The following is an 11,471-nucleotide window of genomic DNA, read 5'->3' as shown; positions in this document are numbered from 1 at the left end:
TGATTACAAGCTCTATGATTAATTACAATAAGGGGAACAAACCTAGGATTGCGCATTGTTATCATTTTTTTTGACAGGAAGAGAAAACAATATGGCATTTGTTTGTCTCAATGTACGAGGACAAGTCAGCAGACTTCCAAGTTTTTGTGGATTCTCAGCATTCCATTCAAATGAAAAAGGGTCAACATTCGAATTTCAAGCAAAAGACATTTGAAAGGAATGAGAGGACAGGTGATTTTTTTTTTGTATAATTGATCTTATTTTTCGGGAAACGGAACATTCATGGAAAAAAAAATACACATCTATGAGCCAGTAATCCAGCATTGGTCGTATTGTAGTAATACAGCAGAGGGACCCAAAGTGACGGTGCTTTCACCCGCCCCCCCCAACAGCAGAAGAAATTGCACCTGAATGCTTACACGGACTTGAAATATTCAAAGCCTGGAAGGCCATTGCTCAAAAGCACAGTGCAGCTGGAGGATTTGACCAGTTTCATCCGATGAAACACAGAACTGTGTGAAGTCAAACTGGAAAGTGAAGGAACTTGACTTCTAATCCTACTTTGGCTCTCCTGCTCACGTTCTGGCAGCCTTGGAGTGCTCTGACTCTTACGATAATCTGGATAAAATAACTGATCGTGGACACAACAGGCTACTCCTTACTTACTTCAAACTGCACTGCATATGAAGAAATAACTCTTGTCAGACATTAACACACATTCACATTTATTCAAATCAGACCTTTAGACACACTTTTTTCCACTAGTGAAGTAAGTGACTGCTACTGCATAGTAAGTTGTTATAATCACAGCGGTATACGAGTAGCCTGGAGAAATCCTCTGTTCCCACATGTTTGATCATCCATGACAAAAAATAAATTAAAAAAAATTTCAAGGATCCAACATGATCCTCATGATAAATATAACAGGACACTGATAAAGATAATCCATTGGTGGATTCGAACAATAAATGCAGTCTGAACACCCGCAGCAGGGTTAAACAATGAGGTGTGTTAAAATAAAGAGGAGGCAGAGAATTGAGGAGGTCGTAGTCTGATGTCTTAAAAGCAACAGAGGCTGAGGGCAGCCAAACAGAGGTAGAAGATCACCGCACCCCGGCCTTGATGTCAGACGATTTCAGGCTTCTCTTCCAAACTTGAGGGATCTGTTTGAAAACAGTTGGCAATAGTTGGGCTATTTTATTATGCATCTAAAGATCAACACAAATGGTGATCAATCGACTTGTGTGGGTGTGCATGTGTGTTTGTTACTTGTGAGAGTAATGAGGGCTCGAGATGTCGTCCCAGAAATGACAGCAGTCGCCTCCACATCAGCCCGCTGCCCAAGAACATGAAGCCAGTAACCAACCAGAAAACTCGAGGGTCCTGGGAAAAATAAGCTCAGGTGAGTAGAGACGGAAGAACGCATCATCACACCGAAGTAAGAGCATGTAAACAGAGAATCAACCCATGAATCTATCAGTTTACTGTCAATCCAAATATTGAAGGACGCCAGGAAGTTATTTGAAGTGTGATTGATGTGTCTTACACAATAAAATCCCAGTACAGTATTTGAGAAGAAACAGAAAAAAGAACTGTAAATCTCCAGATGTGATTGACACCATCAGTAGGAAGGACGATCGCCTAACCTCTTCAAAAGTCGACTCCAAATTCATTCCGAACGCCACTCCGATCAGGCCGAATAGGGAGAGTGAGAAGGTTCCCATGGTCAGCTGCAGATTCAAACGCATCATCACGTTTCGATGGCTACAATAAAACAGAACACATGACACCAAGATGTCTTCACATTCCCAGAGGACTTCAAAGAGTGTTTGAGTCGGTTCAACCTAACCCCCTCCTGAGTCCGAGCAGTTTCCAACACCATCCAACCACAAGTAGTGTTTCTATATAAGGAGTTGATAGTTGTACTCTGTTAGTTAGTGAGTGAGAGAGTGTGTGTGAGTGTGTGTGTACCTGTCCAGATTGATAAAGATGACACTCTCTGAGTCATCTATCAGGCTTTTCAGTTCTCTGGCTTTGTTCCCCAGCTCCTCCGCCTGAATAGAGCAGACAGAGTCGTCAGTACCACTGAACATCAAATGGCGACTCCATTCACCATGATGTGTCACAACCCTTTCTACCACGCACACTGGGAGGGGAAAAGTTCACGATGAGATCCCAGACGGACCGACCAGTGTGAAAATCTTCCATCTATAATTCTGCCTCAGTTTAGTTTGTTCACATCATCAGTGTAAAGATTCAATGTTTACAGGAGAACATGTTACAGGTTTCTTCAGATCTGACAGATACCTGCAGATAGTAATTCTCCAATAAAAGTTCCATCTCCTCAGCGTGGTCAATGCCCAAACTGCTCTCCTCACTACAAAGACACACAGACACACACCCATACTTACAAACACAATAAAATTGAAAGTATTGACTAACAAAAGTCAAGGTAACTACAAAATAAAAGTTAATGTTCTTAGAAAAGAGAATTAAAAAAAAAAATTCTCTTACAAAGGCTAGCTCTAAAAGTAGTTTGTTTCCAAGAGCCCCATAAGAGACGTCAGAGTGAAAGAAGTAGGCTAAAATCGAGAGGCGCAATCTTAACCTGGTTGGAGCTTGGTGTCGTGGCAGGTTTTATTAACCAAAATGTCACCAATGGGGAAAGGAACCAGAAACCTGTAGACTTTCCATGTGATGTAGCATTGTTGTTGTAGGTTTTGTGCCAGAATGACAGCGAATTGTTATGAATAACAAAATGAATTTTTCTGCTAATTTAATTTCTTCCACATCCAGACATCTAAAGGCACAACTACTACTGAGACTACGAACTGATCTAAGTGGTTTCTTTCACAAGCTCCCATACATAATGGATGCTTGTTCCACTGTAGTACTCAACAGACCACGTGGCCTAATGGATAAGGCGTCTGACTTCGGATCAGAAGATTGAGGGTTCGAGTCCCTTCGTGGTCGGAAGCCAAAGTTTTTCACCTTTTGCCATTTACTCATATAATTTTGATTTTTTTCTCATTCCACTAAGAACTTGAGGGTTACTCAATTTTGTTAGGTGACCAAAATTTCTGCATTTAAGAGAAAAATCTCCCCCAAAAAACTTCACAGTGATGTCTTTGTAAATGGACTTTTAACCAATCAAGCAGGAAATTCATTTGGTGTATCTGTTGTAGAAACAGAAGCGTTGTGTAAAGGGAAAGTAACCACTTTAAAACTCGTGATTTGAATAAAATCAGAAAACACAATAGAATGTTTGAAGGAACCATAGCTATTAACGAGCTTGCATACAGATGATAAGTTTAGTGCCCTTCGTCATTCTTAAGGAATTTAAACTAAAGCTTACTTTTACATAACCCAAACCACTTTTATCTGCAAACATAAATTCAGAAAACCAGAAGTTTAATTACCAAGTAATTATAAAACAGAAAAACATTTTAAGGAGCATGTCAAAAATTTGGAGCCCTCCCAGGATGTTTCGGCGGAGTAGCCAGGGGGCTTATGCAAACTGATGCTGTGAATTGGAGATAAGAAATCCCTTCTTTTTGTCTTGTCTGTTCCTGCTTCTGTTCTGTTGTTTAGAGGAGTTGATGACGCCACTGATTACCAAAGAAAACACCAACTATCAAGAGTCTATGAGAAAAACATTAACAGAATAATCAGACTCTAAAAGAAGCTGTGGAGCAGTTGATGCCCCTTGCCAGCATGAGCTGCGGTGACATAGGCCAGTTCACACTACTGGAATTCTCACTGCGACTGTTCTGTTTTGTGAATCTTTAATCCAAATTGGCCTTATAAGGGATTTCAAGAAAACAGAATATAGCAGTGTGTGGATGTGTGACATACAAAACTCTCTGGTCTGTCCACTTGGTAAGACAGAGCTCCTCAATTATCTCATCCTCATCCAAAATCTTCAGCAAGGAATCCTTAAAAACTTTAATGTCCGTCTCCAACTCTGATAACCTGTCAAAAGCAAAAATAGACAAAAGACAGGCTTGAAAAATGTACAAAACTACATCTTTTTATTGGCACTTTTGGTGTTTGTACTGAGAAAAATGTAACTATTCATCAAAAACCCCAATCAGTGAACAAACATGTCACATATCATGCGTTGGTAGAAAATGGGGTGAAACTACAGTATATTGAATGACTAGTGAGATGAAAACCAGGCCAGTCCCACAGATACTGTCCCTGTTCCTGAAATGAATCATTTGGCAAGCAATCACATCCCACCTCCCCTCGTTCAAGTGTATACTGGTGTGTTACCTCTTGCTGTTCTGCAGCAGCACGTGTAGTTTACACCGATCAGCAGACAGAATTTTAGGATCCACTAAAGATTCCAATATGTCCATAATTGCTGGTTCGACTTCGTTCAGACAGACCGTGAGAGTGTTTACCTATTGGCACAAACAGGCTTTAGCTCACCTTGGAATAGAACTCACATGTTTAGGTTATAAAAGGCTACAATAAACAGACACAGTGCTGCTCCTCTAATCGATCTCACCTTGTGCTGCAGTATGGCTTCCAGTGCTCTGAACTCAAAAGGCAGAGTGTGTGTTTGGGATGTTAGCTGTGGGGCCAGCTCCAGCACCAGCCACCGTTCTAATTCCATACCACGAAAATCCAACACCAAAAGGCACTGTGGGGTCACAATAGCTTTCAAAGCCTGTGAAGAGACAGAGGTATGCTTCAGACAACTCTTAATCCTGATCCGAATATCAGCTTCCTCTACCAAAAATATACATATACATTTGGGGCTATCTTTAAATGTTGTATTGCTCTCAAAAGTTTGTGGAGAGCCTGTAAAAAGATATGACTGGATGTTTAAAATGACCTGAATTACTAAAGTAATCATCGCGTGGCATTTAATGAACAGCCAAAGTGATTGTTTGCTGACTACAAAACAATTTTTTACTTGAAAGTAAAACTTCTTCAGTGAGTGCATCTTATGTTTTGTTAGTTATGTTTTTGCAATGTTGACGATGACCGTTGGCCTGATACTTGATTCTGATCTGTAAATATTTGAGGTCGTGATCAATGAAAGGGTCAGGTGGTGAAATTGCGAACGCTGATTCACTGGGCGTAAACTTCTTGAGCCACACGTTGAATATCCCCCCCTCAAAAAATAGTTGCGACACACAGGATGTCCAAGACTCTTCATCCTGGGGCTCAATCAGTGTTTGGAAGCAGCCAATAGATGATCAGGGTTTGTCAGCGTATCACATTCAAAAGAGGTAGATAACCCGACCGAGCAGCAGGTCCAGAGCAAAGAGCTTCAGCTACGTCAGGTAACAACTGGACATTGACCGTTCAGATTTATTTAGCACACCAGTATGTTAGCTCATAAGCAAAGTACTGTCATATCAGGCTATTTGTTGCATACATTACTTCATAATTTCAGTTCTTTCTTAAAAATCTTAACTTTCACTACCAGATGAAAACATAAGCTAATAAAACATTTGGAAAGTCTGACTATAGTTACAGCTCCAGTAGAGAGGGAAGTATATCATTTCAGTTACCGGTACTTGCGGTTTTCATTTTAACGGAACAAGCTCTCGGCTACTGTTCTTTCAAGCAGACGGGGAAGCTTGACAGGGGCAGCAAACCTTTATCCAGTTATAGATTTGAGTCTAACAGGAATGTTTCTATTCACTGATCAATGGAGAGCAAAAACACCTTCATTTCCTCACAGACTGAGGATACTTTTCTATATTTGTTTTTATTTCTTTTTAAAAGATTAAGGATTGCAATTAATGACTAGTGATTACTAAGACAAATTTAGCTTTAATTTAGAATTTATTTTACCGTCCTGAAAAAAATATTTATTTCTTCTAGTTAACATCTAGTATTTTGTGTTTACATTTTTTGTGACATGCACTTCACGTGTGACAATGCTGTCCTGAAATAGCCCGTTGTTCATGCTGCATCAAAACCCTGACACCTGAGAGTGAATGATTTGTTTCAACATGCTTCTTTGATCATGCTGTACTTTCTCTTTTATTCTAACAAATCATTGATGATCTTATTCATGCTAATGTGTCACTGTTGACAGCAGCATGGCTATGAAGCAGCTCTGTCTCACCCTGCTGGCCTCAGCTCTGGTGATTGTCAGCTTGGCAAAACAACAACCATGTCTGACATCAGCCTCCAACTGTGACGAGTGCATCCAGTCTGGCCCTCAGTGTGCTTGGTGCACCGCCCCTAAAGCTAAGATTCGCTGTCATACACTGAAAGGGCTGCAGAGCGCAGGCTGTCAGAAAAGACATTTGTATAACCCTCGGGGCCGTGTTCAGGTTGTGAGGAATGAAAGCAGGTAACACTGCCCTTTAAAACAAAATAACATGTACTGCTGTGTATTATACATTAAAATAATATCACTTTCGCAGCACCCAGCCAGCAGCAGCCTCAGCTCTGCTCCTGCAGCCCCAGGAGCTGTCCCTCCATTTGAGACCGGGTGTGAGCCAGTCCTTCTCACTAGTTATCACCACACCAACAGACCAGCCAATCACAGAAGAGCGGATGATGGACACCAGTTCTGTTCCAGCTGGAGTCAACATCACATTCAGCAGCACCGTAAATGAGAACCTCCAGGTTGTACAGGTGATGCATCCATCGTCTGTTTGGAAATATAAATAACCAGAGGACATTCAGTCTCTCTTGGTCCATGCTACCCTGGTCCAATCAAAATGCTGGTTTCATAAATTTGCATAATCCTGCTGACAGAAAAACTGCCCCCCTCACATTCCCTCCTTGGTGGAAGTAATAAGCAAATATCATGATAATGAACTAGATTATTGCTCTAGGTGATAGTGGAGGCTGCTCAGTGTAAGACTGAGCGCGATGACTTGTACCAGAACAGGACGGGGCCCTGGTCTGTCTTCATCACACCCAGAGGATCTTCACAAAGCTTAAAATTAGAGCTAACTTTGGAGTGTAAGTATGACCGCACTGCCACAGTGCATGAATCTGAATCACTATGCTGCTAATGTAAGGCAAACACATGCACAGAAATTGTAAAAAAAAAAAAAAAAACAAAACCCCACAAGAATCAAAATGGGTCTTTTTTGCTTTCTCTAGGTGAGTGTGAATGTATGAGAGAGCAGCAGGAGGGCAGTACTGCCTGCAGTGGCCACGGAACTCTCCAGTGTGGTCTTTGTAGGTGTTACGAACATTACATTGGACAATACTGCCAAGTGAGTATATTTTTCCCACAAAACGATGACTACTGCCGCCCCAGCCCGGGTGCAGCAGTGTGCAGCGGTAGGGGGGACTGCCTAGGAGATGCCTGTTCCTGTTATATTAGAGCAAACCCAACAGAAAGATACAGCGGCCGCTACTGTGAGTGCAGCAACTTTGACTGTCTGCGCAGCAATAACAGGTGCGTCACCGTCAGAAGCCCTTTGTTACTTTAAACAATACTTTTTTCCTCAGCATATTAAAATGATCTGAATCTAATATGCTACGATGTCTAATATTGCATCATGTATTAGAACAGATTGAGATGCACATTTATCAAACAACCCTTTTTATCCAATAGAATGTGTGGGGGCCATGGGAGGTGTGAGTGTGGAGAGTGCCTCTGTGATGAAGGCTGGGCTGGTGAGGACTGTAGCTGCTCCCTGGACACTACTGCCTGCCTTGCAGCAAACCAGCAGGTGTGTTCTGGGAGAGGGAGCTGTGAGTGTGGACAGTGCAGGTGTGAGACACCCCAATACACGGGCCCCACTTGTGAGTCCTGTCCCACTTGTGAGAATGTCTGTACACTGAACCTGGCCTGTGTGGAGTGCCGGGCGTTTGGAAAAGGAGAGAAGAAGAGCAGGTAAGGAGTGGATGATTATAACAAAAGGTTCCCATGTATTTTTTAAAAGTGGAATTTTTTGATGTTCAAACTTTGTACTATGGACAAGTACATATATCATGAAGCAGTGCCAGACGAATAAAACAACCTGCTGAATTCATGAAATGATAAAGCACAGCTGTCAGGATAGAAGCATAAATCTCCTCAGTTTGTCAAGTGTTGGTGGAAGGTCCTCTTTTCTCAATGCGACCCTTTGTCATCAGGTGTGATGAGGAGTGCAACTTCCTCACTGTGACACTAGTGGACACCAAAGGTGACCTGCCCCCACCAAGAGAAACTGGTGGACTCTGTAAAATGAGAAGCACTGACGACAGTTGCTTCTTCTACTTCACCTTCTCCCGAGTGTCCCCCACTACAGCAGCGTCATTCGTGGTGAAGGCTAAAGAATGTTGACTGGTGCTGGGTCAGGGTCTACGTCTTACCCCCTAATATTCAGGTCTCTGCTTTCAGCTTTACTTCCACTAAAATCTGTCAAATCTGTTTAAATTTTTGCAGATATGGATAAATAAAATAATTTGTGAAGACACGAGTGTGCCTTTGTGAATCTACATATGCTTTCAGTTTTCTTGTCCTTGATGGTAAATTTATCACCACTACTAGTACCGAACTGGATGTTACTTGATCAAGGGCATGATGAAAGATGATCTAGATTTTGCGCCTACCTCCATTCGTATGATGATGCAGTTGTTTCTGGCAGTTATGCTGGTACTGTGCTGAAAGCGAAGGTCTCTGGCTTGGAGACTCAACTCCTGGTAAAACTCATTTTTCCTTCTCTCTGAAAGAAAAAAAAAAAAAACAAACAACAAAGGCAGGAGATTAGTTGTTAACCTCTCTATTTCAGAGGCTAAGAAGTTAAACTACCAGCAAATAGATTCCATTAAATGCACATCAGCTACATTAACACGGTGACTGAGCGTGGCTGAACTCTACACTGGGGAATATTTGAAAAATGATTCTGGTACATTGATGAGAGGCATGGCAATTAAAATGTAACAGTTAAGAAAAGAAAAGATTGAAAATATTGATTTTCTGGAACTTACCAAATGTTGTCACATTTCCTTCTTGGTCAAACTTCATCTGTGAAATATTACAAGAAAGTGGATCATCATAACAGCACGACAGTCAGCATCTGTACCCCAACAACATCAACTTAAACTTCAGTCATTGAGCAACTAGATAAAAAAGTGTCCTGTCAAACCAAGAAGTGGGAGAAATATAAAGCGCCAACTGCTGGTCAGTTACAGGTGAGATAATTTGGAAAATCACTTACCACAACAAAAACTTGAGTCATACTGGAGAGAGGAGTTTCCATCACTCTGTGGCACATGAAGGACACTGTTCAAAGAAGAAGATGCAGCTCAACCAAGACTGGATATTTTTTTAATCTGAAATTCACCCGTAGTGAACAAGCTGTCCTAACTTGAACAATAAATCTGGTGTTCTGTATAAACGGTTCTCAACCTGCAAGTTGCACCATCATTTCTGGGTCTTGCCATGTGTTTTTGTGAGAAAATGAAAAAAAAAAAGTCAAGACTGGAAACTCTCTGTTTTTGCATTCTAAAGCCTGTTGCAGTGATATAATTGTTCTCAGCATATATTTCATTAGGCACTGGTGGTGCAGTGGTCAGCACTGTGGCCTCACAGCAAGAAGGTTCCAGGTTCGAGTCCCGGCTCCATCACAGGATCTTTCTGTGTGAGTCTCCATGTTCTCCCTGTTCCTGTGTGGGGTCTCTCTGGTACTCCAGCTTCCTCCCACAGTCCAAAGACATCAAGAGGGGATGAGGCTGATTGATACTCTAAATTGACTGTAGGTGTGACTGTGAGTGTGAATGGTTGTCTGTCTCTATGTGTTGGCCCTGTGATGGACTGGTGACCTGTCCAGGGTGAACCCTGCCTCTTGCCTGTAGCTGCTGGGATAGGCTCCAGCCCCCCACGACCCTTAACAGGACTAAGCGGAAGAAAATGGATTAATGGATATATTTAATTGAGTCAGTGCTGAAAACTGGTACAACAGCAATGAAAATAGTGAAAGCAGCAAGGCCTGAACTGTTACAAGGCCAAAATGATATTTTTACATGTTAAAAGACCTATTTTACTCAATACTACGAGAATTTATTTATTGTCATTACAGTTCTTAAAAAACACGCATTGACTGTGATGGTGCTGTGTCACAAATAAATCTACAATTCTAAAGACAAAAATTGACATTATTTCACTTGAGTTATAAAAAAAGAATACAAGAAGCAGGCATGAGACCAAAACTGTACCGAATATAGTAGCATTTTTTCTGTGCAGTAATTTATTATTGTATTACTCCACAGAAGAAATATGCCAATAACAATGTACCTGAGATGGATTAATATCAATTCGTAAAAGCTGACTTCTGCTGTAGTAGTTGGATCCTAGTGTCGAGATGTACTGAAATATGCACATATCAAGTGCAGCAATTTGTTATAAATATTTGGCTTCAAAATGGTACAATGTAGAATCAGCACATATTAAAGGGATAGTTCAACAAAAATGATCATTCTCTCATTCTCTTCTCCCCCTCATGCCAATGGATGGTCAGTTGAAGATTATGGAGGGTATTGATACAATTTTCCTGTCCTTAAAAAAACTTCACCAGACCTTCTATTGGCATGTGGATGAGTAGATAATGAATTTACAGTTCTGGATGAACAACCCCTTTAATTTTAAGAAATATATTGTGCTGTAAAAGGTCCCCAGCTGTGTTTTTGTCTTTTTCAAATCACCAGACTTCAATATTCCACAATTCTACCTACCAGGATAGGTTGCAGTTCCTTGCAGCACATTCTTATTTCTAAAAGCAGCTAACTGGTCTCCTCTGAGGGTTCGCCAAGTTGAATCACTGTAGCTCCTGCTGCTCAGTACCAGCTCCTTGTTTACAACCGCCACAGTTTTCTTCATGGGGAAGAGCATTATTCGAGGAACAAAACTCCCATTTCCGTCCAAAATAGAGGAGAAAGGGAAAACAGAACTTAAAGGGCGTTTAGAGGGTCCCATAACTGGCACATAGATCCTGGAGCAGCACCCATAACCAGACAGCAGCACTCTGAGGAGCTTCATGTCCAGAGGAGCTAAACTAACAGCAGAGATTCAGGGACTAGCAGCAAGTTTCAGCCTCCGTGAGAAAGGAAGAAGGGGTCTGGGGTAAAATGTGCGTTCAGTTCTTCAGCCATCTTGTGTGAGGTCGCTGGAGCTGTCGTGTCAAGTCCAGAATCCACATGTGACACAAGAACAGAGGTCTTACGTCATAACAGTCACTATTACTACAGTGTAACTCCGTTCATACGTCTTTCGAGAATGTCAACGCCGATGTGCTTGTTATGCTAGACACACTAGCGGCTAATAACAGGGTACAGCTCGTACTCTCAACGGTTACAAATTTCAAACGTTACTGACATTAAACAAGTAACACGAGTTAGTTACCTGCCGATGAATACAAACTGTAACGAGTCAAAGAAAAACGGTACAGTTGTTTCGAAGAACGGTTCTAATGAATAACCTGTCAGGGAAGGTAGCTAACACGGCAGGAGCAGCAGAGAAATGACTGCCCCACCCATAATGCACCGCGGCAGAACAC

General features: G+C 41.6%; 2 protein-coding genes and 1 non-coding gene across 6 annotated transcripts; 2 read left to right on the top strand and 1 right to left on the bottom strand.

Annotated features, from left to right (window-relative positions):
• Positions 1 to 269: 269 nt before the first annotated feature.
• mrs2 (magnesium transporter MRS2) lies at positions 270 to 11,469 on the bottom strand. Of its 3 annotated transcripts, XM_086218860.1 has the most exons (13): positions 11,318 to 11,451; positions 10,651 to 11,087; positions 9,138 to 9,202; positions 8,908 to 8,944; positions 8,530 to 8,642; positions 4,514 to 4,675; positions 4,276 to 4,406; positions 3,856 to 3,972; positions 2,308 to 2,377; positions 1,972 to 2,054; positions 1,647 to 1,764; positions 1,270 to 1,383; positions 270 to 1,163 (listed from the first exon to the last, which is right to left on the bottom strand). In XM_086218860.1, the coding sequence occupies exons 2-13, from the start codon at positions 10,952 to 10,954 to the stop codon at positions 1,104 to 1,106; spliced, it is 1,374 nt and encodes a 457-aa protein (XP_086074986.1). In that variant the 5' UTR covers positions 10,955 to 11,087; positions 11,318 to 11,451; the 3' UTR covers positions 270 to 1,103. The 3 variants fall into 3 exon arrangements, 2 of the variants coding, with proteins under 2 accessions (XP_086074986.1, XP_086074985.1); XM_086218859.1 differs by having other exon boundaries at positions 10,651 to 11,468; XR_015118564.1 differs by lacking the exon at positions 270 to 1,163 and having other exon boundaries at positions 1,327 to 1,383; positions 1,647 to 1,730; positions 10,651 to 11,469.
• Positions 2,901 to 2,973, top strand: trnar-ucg (transfer RNA arginine (anticodon UCG)). The gene has a single exon. It is a non-coding gene; the product is annotated as a tRNA-Arg (tRNA).
• On the top strand, positions 5,195 to 8,408 carry LOC147253597 (integrin beta-1-like). 2 transcript variants are annotated; one of them, XM_086218861.1, is made up of 7 exons: positions 5,195 to 5,297; positions 6,062 to 6,322; positions 6,396 to 6,609; positions 6,813 to 6,942; positions 7,087 to 7,387; positions 7,547 to 7,828; positions 8,071 to 8,408. In XM_086218861.1, the coding sequence occupies exons 2-7, from the start codon at positions 6,066 to 6,068 to the stop codon at positions 8,258 to 8,260; spliced, it is 1,374 nt and encodes a 457-aa protein (XP_086074987.1). In that variant the 5' UTR covers positions 5,195 to 5,297; positions 6,062 to 6,065; the 3' UTR covers positions 8,261 to 8,408. The 2 variants fall into 2 exon arrangements, with proteins under 2 accessions (XP_086074987.1, XP_086074988.1); XM_086218862.1 differs by having other exon boundaries at positions 5,196 to 5,297; positions 6,065 to 6,322.
• Positions 11,470 to 11,471: the final 2 nt, after the last annotated feature.

Source organism: Aulostomus chinensis, chromosome 11 (genome assembly GCF_037954235.1).
Source record: "Aulostomus chinensis isolate RoL2024-O1b breed Wild chromosome 11, RoL_Achi_v1.0, whole genome shotgun sequence".
In the NCBI taxonomy this organism is placed as follows: domain Eukaryota; kingdom Metazoa; phylum Chordata; class Actinopteri; order Syngnathiformes; family Aulostomidae; genus Aulostomus; species Aulostomus chinensis.
This window is presented reverse-complemented; position numbering and strand designations above follow the sequence as displayed.